This window comes from Halichoerus grypus, chromosome 14 (assembly GCF_964656455.1).
Source record: "Halichoerus grypus chromosome 14, mHalGry1.hap1.1, whole genome shotgun sequence".
In the NCBI taxonomy this organism is placed as follows: domain Eukaryota; kingdom Metazoa; phylum Chordata; class Mammalia; order Carnivora; family Phocidae; genus Halichoerus; species Halichoerus grypus.
The window spans coordinates 1,506,113-1,523,294 of NC_135725.1; the positions used below are offsets into that span (position 1 = coordinate 1,506,113).

Here is a 17,182-nt window from a genome sequence, read left to right on the forward strand (position 1 = left end):
TGCTGAACAGAGCCCCAGCCTGGCCCTGCTCCTGCCCAGGGCCCAACCCATCACTTTGGGGGTTAGCATTTCCACATGTGGGTTTGAGGAGGACACAGACATTTGCAGTCCATAACACCTAGCTTCCTCCAAAAGCAACTAATTGCTTTTCCTTAGTATCATTATAAAGTCTTGAGTTTTCAAATATTTGATGTGTTTCAAGGCATTATTGCAAAAGTATCCCATATTTGGCCCATTGGGAGCTCTCCTTATTGGCCCCCTTGGTCCTCTTCCCGTGGGCCCGGTAGACCCACCACTTCCTTGCTGTTGCTTATGACAAGAAGCTCAGGTCATCTTGCCCATTTCTCGCCCCAGACACTGGCCAGCCATTTCTAGAAGGACCCCTGGCTCCTTGTAGTGCAAGTGATATGCAGAGCCTACGGTGAGGGCACGGGCGTGCTCCTCACGACCGGATGTGTAGTGTCCAGGAATATTCAGTGCATAGAGGTATCGCATATGTATTTTTCCAAAGATTTTGTTTTATCGTGCTGAAATACACACAACATAAAATTTACCATCAACCATTTCTTTTTTTAGGATTATTCACTTATTGGAGAGGGAGAGAGAAGCTCAAGCAGACTGTGCTGAGCGCAGGGCCCGATGCGGGGCTGGATCCCACGACCCTGAGATCATGACCTGAGCCGAAATCAAGACTTGGATGCTGAACCAACTGCACCATCCAGGTGGCCCTCCATCAATTTCCAAGCATACAGGTCAGTGGCTGTGCGCCCGTCACCAGCACTGTGTCCAGAACTCTGTTCATGTCATAGAATGAAACTGCGTGTGTGAACCACTGCCCCCCTCCCCCTCCCCCCCGGCACCCCTCCTCTCTGTCTCTGTGAATTTGACTACTGTAGGTCACTCACAGGGGTGGCATCCTAGGGGATCTGTCCTTTTGTGACTGGCTTATTTCGTTCAGCACTGTGCCCTCCGGGTTCATCCATGCTCTAGCCAGTGTCAGATCTTATTTTTAAGGCTGAATACTATTCCATTGTATGGATACATCTCACTGTCCTGATCCATTCCTCCAGTGATGGACACTTGGGTGGTTTGAGGAATAATGCTGCTGTGAACATGGGTGTGCAAATGGGCATGAAGTCGTTTTTGTTACAGAATCCAGGAGGCAGTGAGGCTGTGTGTGCACGCATGGGGCACGCTCAGAGCGTGCAGGCTGGGGGTTGCTCCCACAGACCCCTCTGGTGTGGCCCCTGTGTCCTCCCCCCACCACCCCCAGCTTGCACGTCCTCCAGCCGCCGGGCCGCCGCCCACCCCACAGGGCTTTGGCTAGAAATACAGGGGCTCCTGTCAGTTTGTTTCTCACAATACTGTTCACCACTCTGGGCTCCGGGACAAGCGGGAAGTGCAGAGCGGTGTTCAGAAGTCTCTGAGCAGATACTGTTGGCATCACACAGCCGGGCGCTGGGGCCCTGCGGGGTCCTTCCCTGCCTCCTCCTCTCCCTTCTCCATGCTCTGCCTCCTTCCCCCTCCCTGTCACACACCGGGGGGGGGCTGCTGCTGGTGCACGCAGAGCCGCGGTGCGTGAGGGTGGGTGACCGCATCAGGGGTTCCAGCAGCTCTGAGCTGGGAAGGGTCCTCGGAAAGCACCTGTGACATCTGGCAGTCCTACGCCTCATTGCTCACATACAGTCCTACCAGAGCCCCACTAACCCAGAGCCGTCAGGGGAACGGTTCCGTGGCTGCGCAGCACGCCACACAGAAGACAAAGGGTGTGTTTTCCAGCAAATTCTGCTGTGGGCAGCTGGGAGTCCATGCTCCCCACCAGTCCGAGCAGCCACAGCTGGGGACCGCGCTAGCTTGCTTGCTCGCTCACCGGAGCCTGGGTGTGGATTCCTGCGAGGGAGGGGCTGGTGACAGCAGAGGCCCTCAGCCAGTCCAAGGCCTGCACTTGCGGGGGGCAGTCAGACCATGGCTAGCATTCATTCACTCACTCACTCATTCACTGCAGGCCTGCCAGCGTCTGCCCACAACCTGGAGGGGACACGTATTTGTGTCCAGGTTCTGGGCAAGCCTGGGGGCTGTGGGAGCACAGCCCGGTGCCCGACACCCACAGGGATGAAGTCAGCGAGGTCTACGGAGAAGCTGCTTCTGGAAAGTTTCTGTGTATCTGTGGTTGGCCAGCCGAGGAGGGGCCGAAGCCGTGCCTTGGGCAGAGGAAGCAGCACAGTTCTGGAGGGTGGGGGCCCAGACAGGGTGGGCTCCAGCATGTGGGACAGGAACTAGCCGGCAGAGTGTGTTCAGAGAAGAGCGTGCAGGGGCGGGCTGGCCTGGACGGGGCATGGGCGCTGATGAAGAGTAAGCACGGCAGCTCCCCACCGCAGTGAGTGGGGCGCCCCAGGGCCACACCCAGGCTGCCAGGGGCCCGCCACCACAAGGCCCTGGGAGGAGGGGCGTCGCGTTTCTAGAGCCTGTGGGAGCCAAGGCCAGGGGAACTTCTGTCATGTGAGATCTTCACGTCCATCCTCAGCACGCGGTGGGGGTTTGGCCCAAGATCTCCAGCTCCGAAGTGGCATCTACTCCTCTGGCCCCCAGGTGTTTCTGGTGCACTCAGCATGTCCAAGGCACTGTCCCAGGAATAGGGGCACAGGGGTGAGGGGACAGACAGGGCAGACATGCCAGTGGGAGAGACGGCCAGTAGTCCATCCACTGATGACCTCTCAAAAAGCCCCACACACGTGACGACATGTGGGGGTGGGGCAGAGCGGGGGGCTGCTTCCTTGCTGGCACCCCCGTAGCTCCCAACGGCCCCTGGACACACCACACCATGCCCGCATGCTCATTCCAAAGCTCCTCTGTGAGGAAGCCCCACTCACTTCAGCGGTCAGGCCGCTCAAGGAGGATATGGGATTTTATCACTGGTCACTATTTTAAGGAGAGGGAACCCGAGGAATGGAGAGAATGGGTCACACAGCCAATGAGTGGTGACGTCAGGCCACCTGGCCTCCAAGCCAAGCCCTTAACCACGCAGCAAGCTGCCTCCATCGCTCCCTGCTGAGCCTTCATGGGACCCTCCACCGGTGCAGGACAGAGCTGGAGCTGGAGGGGCTCTGCCACTGCACCTGAAGGCAAATCACCCTTTTCTGAGCTTCCGGTTCCTCACCTGTGGCACGGACTTGGTGGTCTGTCTGAGAGCTCCGAGGCCATCCCGCGGGAGTAAGAAGAGGAACGCAGTATGGCCGCCTGAGCAGGGTGGGGGCCGCGTGTGCCACAGTTACAAACCCGGGGAGGCCCCGGTTCCAGCTGGGCTCCAAGGGTAGGGGTGAGGTCACACTGAGCTCCCGCACCCCCTCCTCAGGCAGCACCCGGGAAGATGCATGACTCCAGACCCCCACCCCATGCCGGCCCACCCACCCCTTTCAGACAGGAAGGAAGGACACTGCAGAGACCCCGGCAAGGGCAAAGCGCTCAGCCTGGTGTCCTCCGGCGCCGCGAGTTTTCCCAAGCATCTCAGTGGGTGCCGGGCCCAGCAAAAGCCGGGAGGTCTGAATCTAGGCCCGCCTGGCCAGGCGCCCATCCAGTGTACCTCGGGGTGCAGGAGGATGCCAGGCGCGGAGCAGCTCCCGCTGGGGGCCCCGGGCTGTGCCGGGACTGGGGGCAGCATCCCAGCACAGACCCCAGGCAAATGCACAGGGCGTCAGAGCAGAGAGGAGCGCCAGCCAGCAAGGCAGGGCGGCTCGAGCTGCCTGCTGGCAACCACAGGGCCCGGGAAGGAGGGAGTTCGGCGCCCTTGAGGAGCTGAAACACCGCGAGTTAGGCCGCTGGAGAAGGCACGTCTGATTTCCATTTTTGCCTCGGTCTACGGGGCCACACCAGCCTCACTGTCGTGCACGAGGTGACCTGGCGGTCTGGAACAGGGGCGCGGGAAGAGCACGAGGTCACCTGGTGGTCTGGAACAGGGGCCCGGGAAGAGCACGAGGTGACCTGGCGGTCTGGGACGGGGGCGCGGGCAGAGCACGAGGTGACCTGGCGGTCTGGAGCAGGGGCCCGGGAAGAGCACGAGGTGACCTGGCGGTCTGGGACGGGGGCACGGGCAGAGCACGAGGTCACCTGGCGGTCTGGAGCAGGGGCCCGGGAAGAGCACGAGGCGACCTGGCGGTCTGGAGCAGGGGCCCGGGCAGAGCACGAGGTGACCTGGCGGTCTGGGACGGGGGCGCGGGCAGAGCACGAGGTCGCCTGGCGGTCTGGGACGGGGGCGCGGGCAGAGCACGAGGTCGCCTGGCGGTCTGGGACGGGGGCGCGGGCAGAGCACGAGGTCGCCTGGCGGTCTGGGACGGGGGTGCGGGAAGAGCACGAGGTCACCTGGCGGTCTGGGACGGGGGCCCGGGAAGAGCACGAGGTCACCTGGCGGTCTGGGACGGGGGCGCGGGCAGAGCACGAGGTCACCTGGAGGTCTGGGACGGGGGCCGGGCAGAGCACGAGGTGACCTGGCGGTCTGGGACGGGGGCCGGGCAGAGCACGAGGTGACCTGGCGGTCTGGGACGGGGGCGCGGGCAGAGCACGAGGTGACCTGGCGGTCTGGGACGGGGGCGCGGGCAGAGCACGAGGTCGCCTGGCGGTCTGGGACGGGGGCCGGGCAGAGCACGAGGTGACCTGGCGGTCTGGGACGGGGGCCGGGCAGAGCACGAGGTGACCTGGCGGTCTGGGACGGGGGCGCGGGCAGAGCACGAGGTCGCCTGGCAGTCTGGGACGGGGGCGCGGGCAGAGCACGAGGTCACCTGGCGGTCTGGGACGGGGGCGCGGGCAGAGCACGAGGTCACCTGGCGGTCTGGGACGGGGGCGCAGGCAGAGCACGAGGTGACCTGGCGGTCTGGGACGGGGGCGCGGGCAGAGCACGAGGTGACCTGGCGGTCTGGGACGGGGGCGCGGGCAGAGCACGAGGTGACCTGGCGGTCTGGGACGGGGGCGCGGGCAGAGCACGAGGTGACCTGGCGGTCTGGGACGGGGGCGCGGCAGAGCACGAGGTCACCTGGCGGTCTGGGACGGGGGCGCGGGCAGAGCACGAGGTGACCTGGCGGTCTGGAGCAGGGGCCCGGGAAGAGCACGAGGTGACCTGGCGGTCTGGGACGGGGGCGCGGGCAGAGCACGAGGTGACCTGGCGGTCTGGAGCAGGGGCCCGGGAAGAGCACGAGGTGACCTGGCGGTCTGGGACGGGGGCGCGGGCAGAGCACGAGGTCACCTGGCGGTCTGGAGCAGGGGCCCGGGAAGAGCACGAGGCGACCTGGTGGTCTGGGACGGGGGCGCGGGCAGAGCACGAGGTGACCTGGCGGTCTGGAGCAGGGGCCCGGGAAGAGCACGAGGTGACCTGGCGGTCTGGAGCAGGGGCCCGGGCAGAGCACGAGGCGACCTGGCGGTCTGGGACGGGGGCCGGGCAGAGCACGAGGTGACCTGGCGGTCTGGGACGGGGGCCGGGCAGAGCACGAGGTGACCTGGCGGTCTGGGACGGGGGCCGGGCAGAGCACGAGGTGACCTGGCGGTCTGGGACGGGGGCCGGGCAGAGCACGAGGTGACCTGGCGGTCTGGGACGGGGGCGCGGGCAGAGCACGAGGTCGCCTGGCGGTCTGGGACGGGGGCGCGGCAGAGCACGAGCCTGCGATCCCCACCCCTCCTTCCCTTGCCCGTCCCTAGCTCCCCTTCCTCCGCCTCCCTCTCTCGTCTCCCCCCGCCTCTGTGCGGTCCGCTCTTCGTGCCCACAGCGCCCACGCCCACCCGGCCTCTCCGCGTCTCCCTCCGACACGCGTCCACATTTGTGGGTCCGTTTCTGCATCTCCGGTCTCTGCACGTGTCTCCCCCGTCTCTCCGCTCTCCCGCGTCTCCGTGCCCCGCCCCCTGCGGTCCCCGGGGTCCGCCCCCGCCTCCACCTGCCCCTGCCCCTTCCCCGAGCCGCCTCCCGTGCACAGCGCCGCGAGCCTCGCTAATGCGTTTCGCATGGCGCGTCAGTCAAACGCCCTTCTAATGTCCTTAAAGCACGCAGAAAATTGCATCCTTATGAAAAAAAAAGCAAATTGCCTGGTGGAGGCGGAGCTGCCGCGGGGCTCTGGCGGCCGCGCGCCGAGTTCGGAGGGGCTGGGCGGGCGGAGGCGCCTGTCCCCGGGCTCCCAGGGCTGCAGGGCCAGGGAGCCAGGATGCCGCCTTCCGGGTAGCGCCTGGGCACACCGCCTCGCCCCTCACCCACTACCCTTGATCACCTCTCCACACTTGTTTCCTCCACTCTGACCCAGCCCCGCCCCCTGCCAGCCTTTACGGCCAAACTCCTAACTGCCTCAGGACCTTTGCACTTGCTCTGTCGGCTGCCTGGCATACATTCCTTCAGGTCGCAACTGAAGGGTCAGCTCCTGACAGAGATCCTCACTGACCACGCTGACTAAAGCCGCCCTCCCACTCACTGTCTGTCACATGCTTTATTTTCTACAAGGCATGTGTGACTCTCTGAAATCATCTTGTAGGGTTAATTGTTGCTCTTTTGGGACCTACCCAAGTCCCCTCACCTCCACTATCCATGGGTCAGAGGCTGTATGCCCCATGCCTAGCACAGTGCCTGGCACACACACACAGCAGGCATTTAATAAATAGTGAACAAGTGGACATACTCATTCTGGGCAGGTAGAGACTGCTGGGGACCCTAAGGCATCTGGGACACCCCAAGCTTAACCTCAAGGCTACTGGCCAAGGGGCAGTGGAGACCCACAGAGGTGAAGTTAGGTCCCAGTTCTGCTACTAATAGTTGTGTGTCCCTGGGCCAGTTGCCCAACACCTCTGAGCTTTATCTTCATCTGTAAAACTGGAGTAAGGCACCCCCCTTACTGGGCTGTCACTGGATCCACATAGGGGAAGGGCCCGCGTCACAGTTCTGGGAACCGCCTGCCGCACTCAGTAACTGCTTTGTTAAATGAATGAGTGGCCCACGGAAGGGCTTGGTTAGTATCAGGGTCCATGCTGCCACCGGGGCCAGACGCTGATATTTCCGGAAGCGCTAAGAAAGAGAATGTGTGGAGACATTGCCAATAGAGTTGTGACCCAATGCCTTTATGTCGCCAGAATTTTTATGTTATACTTACTCAAAGATCTTTTTTGGGCCTATTCACACCTTGATCCCCCCCTCCCCCCACCAGATCTCTAGTGATAAAAAAGTATTAGGGAAATCAGTGGCTTGAGGTGTTCCTAAAACTCCTCTGAGGTCAGAGCTGCCTCTGAATTCGTGCCATCCTGCAGCCAAAATCCTGAGCCCCTTGGCCTCTGCCCGGAGGGTGATCTGCTCCCCGCTCCCTGCACCTCAAGGAAGGTCTCCCCTCCCGCTGGCTTCCTGGCTCTCTCCATGGAGGGGGGAGGAGTCAGCGCACCTGCTGCAGGGACAGTCACACCCTGCAGACACAGGGCTCACAGTGCCCTGGACACCTCCCCCCAAACTGTCGTATGAACTCAGATTTCAGAAAAGGGAAGATGTTGTCTTAAACTTGATGAGATTCAGTAATAGGGTATAAGAACTAGGAAGGGGACTTTTTAAGTCATAGAAGGGAGAGGCGCCTCACTGGGCCTTACTGCAGACAGGAGGAGGACCTGCCTTTCACTGCACCCTGTGTCCAGGGCCCAGGGACCTGGCCAGCAGAGCCAGGCTGACTGCATGCACGGCCCTGTCTCTTTGGCCACCTTTCTGCCCCACTCACTGAGGGAGTAAGGCTCCCCCACTCCCTAAAGTGGGGAGGCGGTGTTTGAGAGTTTTTTCTCTTCCAACTTATGGGTTCCCACCAGTGGCCTCCAGGAGAACTCCGAACAGGGAAAGAGTTAAGCCAGAGTAAACTTTATATTTAACAAAGTGGTGTGGCGTGGGGAGCCCCCGCTCCCGGCTGCACCTGTCATGTCCTGGCGGTGTCGGCTCTGGGAGGAACGTGGGGAGGGGTTGCGGGCCTCAGGCCCCCCTCGATCGGACCACCCTCTCCCCAAACGCTCCGGTGTGCCTCCGGAGCTGGGGTCCCGCTTCCACCGACGAGAACGACTTGCTCAGGATCGGGGTCACAGTCCCCCTCCCCGGTTTGGCCCTGCAGCCAACCCTCCCCCGAAGTCTCCCCTACTGCCCAGCCCCGCCAACGCCCCTTCCCTCCGCCCCGGAAGCACGGAAAGCGCAGATTTGACGGCTGTGGCCCGACGCGGCTACCCGGCTAACGCGGCGCTGCTCAGCCCTCGGGCGGCCCCCGGACCTTCCAGCCGGGAGGGTCCCTGCCGCCGCGGGCGCTCCCCCAGCCCCCACCCCAGCGCCGCGGCTCTCGCGAGACGCCCGAGCCCGCTCCCTCCCCCGGCCGCCGGCCACCGGCCCTGCGCTCCCGGGGCGCAGCCGCGACCTCGTTCGCCCCCGCAGTCCCGGGGTTGTGTTTCCCAGGACCTTGGGGCGGAGAAGACATTCATGCGGCCAGGGAGCGGGCAGGGGGCGAGGAGACCGTCCCTCCGCGCCGCCGGGCTTGCGGTGAGGGGCGCGCGTGCTGCTGGGCCGGGAGGGGCCTCTGCGCGGGGTGGCTTCCCGCGGACGCACCGCGTCACCTCCGTGGGGAGGATGAGGCCCTTCTCCCGGAGTCGCGGCTCTGCGGGCTGCGGGCTGCGAGCCAAGTCTGGGGCGCCGTGGGCACGTCGTGGCTTCTCCGGGAAGGGCTGAGCTCCCTCCCGGGCTTCCCGAGCAAGGAGCCCCGAGCTGCCCGGCCGGCCGCCCCTTCCCCTGCCCACCGAGGGGCACAGCGCGCAGGCAGGGCCGGGAACCCCTCCCACCGCCGCCCGCACTGGGGGTCCAGTGACCTCTCGACAGCAGGGCCTGCTCAGCCTCCCCATCTGCGTCTGGAGGGTCTGCCGTCGCTGGAATATTGGGGCCCCTGTGCTCTGGCTCCCAATTCGCCGGACGGCCCCCTCCCCCCAAGCCCTCGTCCCTCGAGGCCCTTCCGTGCAGTCCAATGAGGAGGGGGCTGCCTTGGGGAAACGCCGCAGAACCGCAGGACCGTCTGCCTAAGGTCGCGTTCCTCAGAGTGAGTCCAACCTGGGGCCCCAGAACCGACTTGGAGGAGTGGGTCAGAACCCCTCCTTCTCTTCTCTTGGATCCTCCTTCCTTCTACAGCTCCCCGCGGCTGACAGAGGCTGTAGCTGAAATCTGCACCCAGGGCCCAGTCGGGACAAAACTTGTGGGACCTTCTCTTTCCTTCCCTCTGAAGTGGAGAGACGGACACACAGCCGCGCCCCTCGCTGGGCTGCTCTGGGCTTGGGGCAGGAAGGTCACCGCCCACTGCCACGTGTAGCCACCTGGGGGTAACCCTCAGGGCCGGAAGGGATCAGCGGCGCAGCCTACACTGCACATCCGATCCCTCCGGCGCCCTGGGCCGCGCAGGGTTTCTCCTCGGGCCGCTGGCCAGCGAGTGGGCTGGAAACTGTTTGCAAGGTGGAGCTAACAGCCTTTGAGCTCGTTTCCCTGAGACCTGGCAGGGCTGGGGCGCGCGGGGAATTGTCTGCAGCCCGCAGAAAGAGCCCACTCTCTCACTCCCCCCAGCCTTGACCATAGGCCCGAGGTGCTCCGGGACTGGAAAGCCAAGCGCTGATTTCCCCAAGGAACGCTCAAGCTGCGATTTGAAGGAAGCCGTCGCCACCACAGGTGGAGGCCATAACTGTCGTTTCCACATTCGGAGATGCAAAACCTGAATCCTCTGTCCCCCGCATTTGTGCCTGGAGGACTTGGTCCCGCTTGGAATTCGGCAGGACCAATATGGGGCCTCTCCCTGAGCTTTAACCAGCAAAGTGGCCATCTCTCCATCCCCATGCCCTGCTCTTTGTCCTCGTAGGAAGTGCAAGGACTGGAACCCACAGGCCTGCCCAGTGCAACCCAGAGGGTCAGAAGTCAGCCGAAGCCTTCCCGTGAGGAGAGGGCACCGCGGGCACAAGCCACCAAGCTGCACGCCTGGAAAGGGCGCCCTGCGAGAACTGGGGAGGCTCTCCGTCCCCTGCCTAGGTCAGGTGCCCTCGCTGCCGGAGTCCGACCTCGGGGCTGGGCGCTGCCGCTGAGCGTGTACTGCACCAAACGTTAAGACCTGGCGGCAGGCCCCGTGGCGGCCGGGTGGCACGCCTCTGTGGGGACCTCGGATCCCGGGCTCCCCGGCGGCCTCACGAAGAGCGGACCGAGAGCGGACCGGGACCATCTGGAGGACCTCACCGGCGGTTCTTCAAGTCCCTGGAGACCGAGCCGACAACCGGAGGTGGCTCTCAGCCCCGGGACACTTCCGGAGCCAGCTCCACGGCGGCCTGGGGCTCCTACTCCTCTGCGAGACCCCCGTGTAGCCCGGCTGCTACTGCGGGAGCCCCGGCCTGGGAGGAACGGGGACGAGGCTCGCCCTGGCCCCCACACCGAGCGGGAGCGATGGCTGGGATCCTGAGCAGCGGGGCCGCCCGCCCTGCCGGTCCGAGCCCGTGCGGCGGGTCACAGTTCACTCCCGCGAAGCCCAGGGAGAGGATGTTTCAGAAGCCAGTGCGAGTGTCCCTCTTACGTCGCCGCGACCCCCTCCTCCAGCCCCGCAGACTCAGAAACCCCTTCATCAAGACCCGCTGTGTCATAAAATATTTTATTGGAAAAAAATCACTGTCTTCGCAAGAGAGGGGTAGGAGCCCCAGCGCCGTGGGGGACCGGGCCTCAGGGTAGAGCCGCCGGGCCGTCCGGGCGCCCTGTCGGGCCATAGTGACCTGAGCCGGGCGGCGGGGTCCCCGACGGGGCGGAAGCGAGTGTGTGGCGGCGGCGCCAGGACGCGGAGGGCCGGCGGGGGGGGGGCGGTGCGGGAGACGAGCGGGGCGTGAATGCCGCGGAGCTCCGGGCCCAGGCGTCCGTCCGCCGCGCCGGACGCGAGTCCCCAGGCCAGGGCTGGGAGCGCACTGGGGCCGGGCTTGGCTGCAGGGTCTGTGTCCTTTCTCGCTTGGCCCCCAACTGTCCGCATTCAAGGTAATAAGAAAACGTTTGGAAAGCAAACGGCGTGGCCGCGGAAGGGCCGGCTCGCGGCTTCGGGCGGGCGGAGGGGGCCTCGGGCGACGCGTTGGGCGCTCAGTCCTCGCGGCTCCTGTCGATGGTCTCGCCCGGCGCCTCCGCCGGCTTCTCCGCCTCCTTGGCGCGCTCCTGCTCCGTGAGCTGTTCGCTCGTGGGAATGGAGTTCTTCTTGGGCCGCCCCTTGGGCTTGGTGGGAGACTCCAGGCCGCCGCCCTGCAGCACCTACGCGTAGGATGGCCGCACGGCGGTGAGCGGGGACCGGGAAGCGGGACCCCGCGCCCTGTGCCCAGGCACGGCCTGCCCGGCACAACGAGGCCATCTGAGGCCGCGCCTAGCCCGGGGAAATGGCGGCCCTCTGAGCGCTGCTGGGGAAAGCAACCGAAGGGTCGGGCCTAGGGGTTCAAAGCTGCCGGAAGGCCTGAGGGTGCAGCGGAGCACGAAGGAATGTGGGCTGTGCTGGGGCACCCAGAGGCAGGGAGCGAGCAGAGAGGGTCCCTGCGGGCACCAGGCACGGAGGGAACTGGAAGGATTGGGTAGAAGTCTCCGCGGTGGGGGTGGGGGTGGGAGCTCCTGGAGGGCACAGGGGCCTGGTGGTGGTGGTGGTGGTGGTGGTGGTGGTGGTGGTGGGGAGCTCCTGGAGGGCACAAGGGCCTGGTGGTGACCGGGGTGCAAAAAGTCACGAACACACTCACTATTTTCTTCCACTTCATCCTCCGATTCTGGTACCACGTCTTCACCTGCAACTGGCTCAGGCCCAGGGATTCAGCGAGATCTATTCTGGAAAGAGCACGGTGCACCTTCAGCAGGGCTAACAGACCCCTCCCACCACCCACTGGGCTCAGCCTGGCCCCGTGGCTACCTGTCCGGCGTGGAGAGGTACTTCTGCTTCTCAAAGCGTTTCTCTAGGCCCATCAGCTGCAGCTCCGTGAACACCGTGCGGCTGCGACGCCCCTTCTTGGCCTTGGCGCCCGGATCCCCGGTGCCCGGCGTCTCCAACTTCCCACGGAGCTGCAGCTCGAGAGGCAGGTGCGGTGTGCCAGGGGTGCCGGGCAGTCCAGGCCCTGCTGCCAGTAACGCCGAGCCTAGCCCGGAGCAGCCCAGCGGCGCCAGAGGGAACTTAAACACCGCAGCCTGCTCGGCTTTCAACACCGCTGCAAGGAGAGAGAGTGGGGAGCCGGTGAGCTTGGGCCGTGCTCCTCCTCCTGGAGCCCCCGCACTGTGCGCCTTGGGAGTGCTCGCCGCACCTGGCCAGTGCCACCCAGCACAAAACTTTCCTGTCTGGCCACAAAGGTCAAGATTTGGGCCGCCTGCCTAGGGTGACCCTTTTCAAAGCCAGGGTCACTGCAGTCTGGGAGGGGGACCTCCCCCACCCGGGCCTCTGCCTGGTGTCCCCCAGGCCCCAGCAGCCTCCGGGATTCTCAATGAATAAAGTCGGGGCTCCGAGAAGCACAGTGTGTCTTTCACAGAAAAGGGAAAGCAAGAAGAAATGGCAGTGAGTCAGGAAGGTGAGCGTTTGCCCCAACCAAGTTGGCATCGCTGTGTCCCGAAACCAGAATGTTAACCGCGTGAGCGCGTCTGCTCCTCTGTGCCCGCGCCACAGCCACGCGGCAGGCAGGCGGGGGTTGCTTGCGGGGGTGAGGTTGGGCGCTCCCCAGAGACTCCAAGCATCCCCCCGCATCGGGAAATTGTCCTTCCTGTTTTCTCTGTTTAGACTCTTCCCGCGAAGACGTTTCCATTTTTCATGAGTCCTATGATGATGATTTTTTTCCCCCCCGCTTCAAACGAATTGTTAACAACAGTGCAAAGAGCCGCAGAGAGGCTGCATCAGAGCTGTATGAAAACGAACAAACTGGCCCTGCGGCCCTCCGCGCTGGCGGGGCCTGGGCCTGAGGGTCGTGGGTGCAGAGCAAGGCCATTTGCAGGGCGGGGCTCCTGCTGGGATGTAGGCGGCCTCCCTCCCCCGGCAGGCCTCTCACTGGGGCTGCAGATGCCCGCCCGCTGGAGTCCGCCAGGGCCAGGCAAGGTGCGGGCAAATGTGAGGAGGGTACGAGCGATCCTTGGGGGAAGGTGGGACAGGGAGGGCAGACAGACCCCATCGAAAAGTCCACCGATGGGTGGAGAGAGACCGGGAAAGGCCAGAAGAAGAAGGGGTACCGAGAAGAGAACAGCAGGAAAAGGCAGGATCAGCCAAGGAAGGAAGAGAACCGATGGCGGCCGAAAAAGCCAGAACAGGCAGCTCAAGATCCCAGGAGGCCCAGCCGACCTGGAGGGAAAGGGCCAGTCGGGCAGCGGCTCACAGCCAGGCCTCTTGTCCCCAGGCGAGGCCCACGGGCATCGGTGCTGCGGCAGAGGCCGTTGTTCCCCCACCTGAGTCCCCGGAACAGCGTTAGCCCCCAGCACAGTCCTTGGACACACGGGCTTCTGCCCCCAAGGTCCGGCTTCCCCGCCGTGGGCAACCGCGGCCACTCCCGACCAGCCCTCTGCGGCGTAGGCCCAGGAGCCCGAGGCCTGAGGTCGCTCGGACCCGCAGTCTGACAGTCGCGGTGTGGTCCTGCGCCCGCGCTGGGGATGCGGCTCGGGGCCCCGACCGGAGGCCGCAGGCGGGCGGCGAAGGAGAGAGCGGACGCCCTCCCAGCCGGCCCGGCCCGCGGGCACCAGGCCTGCCTTCTGCGCGGCCCGGCGCCTGCCCCTCGCTTGCTCGGCTGGAGCGCGCCCCGGGAGCGCCGGGGCCTGTGCCCCCAGAGCTGTCCTCGGGCAGCGCGGCTCGCCGCCCACAACGCCCGGCCCCGCACGTACCCAGGTGGCTGTGGAAGGGCCGCGCGGCCAGCAGCGCCTGCACGCCGAACTTGAGCAGCTCGCCCGCCGCGGCGGCAGCGGCGGCGGCGGGCGCGGCGCCCTTGGGCCCCGGCGGCTCGGTGAGGATCTCTTCGATCATGAAGCTGCGGTAGCGATGCGGCGGGTGGTCGGCGCAGCCCTCGGGCGGCCCGAAGCGCGCGGCGCCGGGGTCCCCAGGCCGCTGCATCGCGGCGCCCGCGGCTCGGTGGCGGCGGCGGCTCGGGCGCGGGGCCCGCGCGGGGCTCTAGGCCGGCCCGCAGCTCGGGGCGGTGCGCGGGCACCGGCTCATGCCCCCTCCCCCCGCCGGCCGGCCGGGCGGAGGCGCAGGGCGCGGGCGGGGCGCGCGGGGCTCGGCCGGTCGGACCCGGGACTGCGCCCCCGCCCCGCGCCGCCGCGCCTCTAGCCCGGCCGACCCCGCGTCACCGCCCCGCCCCGCCCCGCCCGGCCGCCCCGCCCCGCGCCGCCGCCCCCACCCCCCAGGCCGAGCCCGAGGGAGGCCGGAGAGGGGAAGGAGGCGGGAGGGAGGGGGCCGCGAGAGGGGCGGGCCGACGGGACCGAGGGGACCCAGCGGAGCGCACGCCCAGGAGGGAGAGAGCGGGAGAGCTCGGAGACCAGACCCCCAGAGATGGGAGCGGAGGGTTCGAGAGAGAGGTGAGAGAGGGGCGGGCGCGAAACAGCGCGGCCACACAAGACGCGAGACAGTGAGGAGAGGGTGCCGCGGCCGCCGAGGCGCGCACAGAGAGGCGACGGAAGCGCGGGAGCCCGCGGGCCGCGACGTGCCGGAGGGCACAGAGGCACGCAGGGCTGGGCGAGGGGCAGTAAAGGAAGACCGGGGACAGCTAGGGAGGCAGCGGCCTGGCCAGAGGTTAGGGAGCCCTGGACAGGTCGGGGGAGGAGAGGCAGAGGCCGCGCAGCTTGGCTGGGCGAGGAGTAGCCACGCGCAGCCTCCTGGCCCGCGCGCAGAGCCACCCGCCAGGGTGGGGTGCAGCAGCAGGCAGGGGTGCAACTCTCAGAGCAGCGGCCGCACCTGCGCACTCCCGCCTCAGTTTACCAGACATGGCCTCATCTGTCCTGAGCCGCCCTGAGAGGTTCTCCAGCCGGGATTTGCTTATATTGCCAAGTGATGCAGGGGCACATCCTCCTCGGAGATCCCCCTCCTGTGGGGTGGGTTCTGTCCCCCTACTTAGAGGAAGAGATGGATGCCCAGGAAGGAAATGCGGCAGCTCCACTTTTTCCCAGCTTTAGAGTAAGAGCACAGGGCTGAGCTGGGTGAGGGGCCACAGGGTGCACTGGGAGTCTGGAGACAAACTGGCATCGCCCCTACTGGTCTCTGAGACTTAGAGTCCCCCCATATGATTGAGGGAGGTCCAGCCTTCCCTGGCTCCCCTTCATCACTCCAGAAATATAAACCCAGGCTGTGGCGTGAACAATCTCCCCAGCTCTCTGCTGAGTCTCTCTCTCCTTGGCTCTGGGACTCCTGGCAAGCCACTGCCCCTTCTGGGCCTCAGCCTCCTGACCTGTCCTGAGGAGCTGCTGTTGCAGGGCTCCAGGGAGGCTCTGATGACTGAATAGGGGGTCCTGCACCCCTGTGCCCCACAGGTCTGCTGGGGAGGAGTACACAGTTTGTCTGGGCAAGAAGGGTGGGTTGTCAGTGGGGTGGATGTGTGTCTCTGGGAGGCTGGGAAGAGTGCCAGCCCTCCTCTCCCATCCCTCTGCCGAGGTCCTGGACCACTTCTCCCACTATGTGAACTCTGACGTCCTCTGTGTTTGCTTCTGGGAAATAGGGCCTACCATACCCATGGCCCTACTCTCTGCAAGTTGATGCAATTTCTCTAGCTCCAGCTGCTGACAATGAGATCCTGAGGCCAGTCCCAAGCCCTGGCACCTGCCCTAGACCCTTCACGAACTACGAGATGGCCAAGACTCTTGGTCCATAGGGACAAAGAAAATGTCTTACCAGAGGCTCTAAGATCCCAGCTGCCTCCCCCCCACAGTGGCTGAGTGACTTTTGCTAGGGCTGCCCCTTCCTGAACATAACAGCCATCATCAGGTCTGAAAGGTGGCCTCCAGGTGCTCCACGTGTGGGTGGTCCTGTGAGTCACATGGTGGTTGTTTGGAAGGGGACAGTGTGGGACCCACTGAGAATGACAGTATCCCACACGAGCAGGCCTCCCTCCCAGTGAGAGGTGGTACGATGGTGGGTGGGGCCACGCTGCCACCAGTGCAAGAGAGAAAAGCCAGTGTCTCGTGCAGCGCTGGGCAGCCCTGGACTGCACTGGCCCAGAGGCCGAGGGGGCAGGGCTGGTTTGCTGTTGCTCCCTGCATATATCAGCATCACACCCTTCCCCTCTCAGCTCCCCCCACCCCTGTAGGGCCCACTGGCCCCTGCCACCTCCCCCTCCAGCCCCTTCTCCCCCTCCCCCTCCATCTCCTCCTCCTTCCTGCTTCAGGGTCTTTCCAAGGGCATAGCCTGGGGGTGTTTTCGTTGGAGGGTTAGGCCCAGCCACCCCCATTCCATCCCTTCACTCCTATTTGGGCCCCTGATGGAAGCTGCCCAGCTTTGAACATCTCTTCCCCATTCAATTGCTATTCTGGGGTGGGGGGAGGGGAGCGGGGTCTCAGGTTCTTTAGATGAAGACCCGTTGGGAGTCATATTGGGTATTGAGCAGCCCTCACCAAACCCATGTGGCCCCCAGTTGGCCTCCTAGGTCAGGCTTGGGGAAAGGAGGTCATTTTCAGGGTGAGACCTCATCTCTAGATTTGGGGGAGTTAGAAGACCAGCGCTGCCCAGCCCGCACCTCATTTCACAGGTGCCAAGGCCCAGAGAGCCTCCCCCAGCTCTTTGGACACCCTCCAGGACTCTTTCTCAATGGCCCAGCGAGGTCTGCGGCGCGGGGAATGAGGCCGCGGGGCTCTTTGGGGAATGCCCTTCGGGAAGCAGTCGGAGGCCTCGGCCAGCGCAAAGTACTGAGGGAGCCCGGCCCGGCACCCCCTCAGACTACCCCCAGGCGGGAAGTCCTCTGACCTCCCTCCGCCGGACGAGGTCTCCCCGCGCGGCACGATCCCAAAGCAGACCCGCAGATAAACCCCTTTTAGGCGAAAAAAACGCGCGCGCACAGCGGCAGGGCCTCCTCTGCTCGGAAACTGCAGCGTTGTTAGCCGCAAAGGTTCCCAGCGGGTCCCTCCTCCCGGTCCGAGCCTCGCAGCCCCCACTCCAGGGGCGCAGCAGCCCGGCCAACGCCTGGGACCCGGCTGGGGCCTCCAGCCGCCGCCGCCGCGAAAATCCCGGAAACCGTC

The 17,182-nt window shown here is 65.1% G+C and overlaps 1 protein-coding gene across 1 annotated transcript; it reads right to left on the reverse strand.

Moving 5' to 3' along the window:
* Nucleotides 1-11,071: 11,071 nt before the first annotated feature.
* BARX1 (BARX homeobox 1) lies at nucleotides 11,072-14,072 on the reverse strand. The gene is made up of 4 exons (XM_036113702.2): nucleotides 13,847-14,072; nucleotides 11,910-12,201; nucleotides 11,743-11,827; nucleotides 11,072-11,272 (listed from the first exon to the last, which is right to left on the reverse strand). Exons 1-4 carry the CDS (start codon nucleotides 14,070-14,072, stop codon nucleotides 11,108-11,110), a joined length of 768 nt encoding a protein of 255 aa, XP_035969595.1. The 3' UTR covers nucleotides 11,072-11,107.
* Between the last annotated feature and the right edge of the window lie 3,110 nt (nucleotides 14,073-17,182).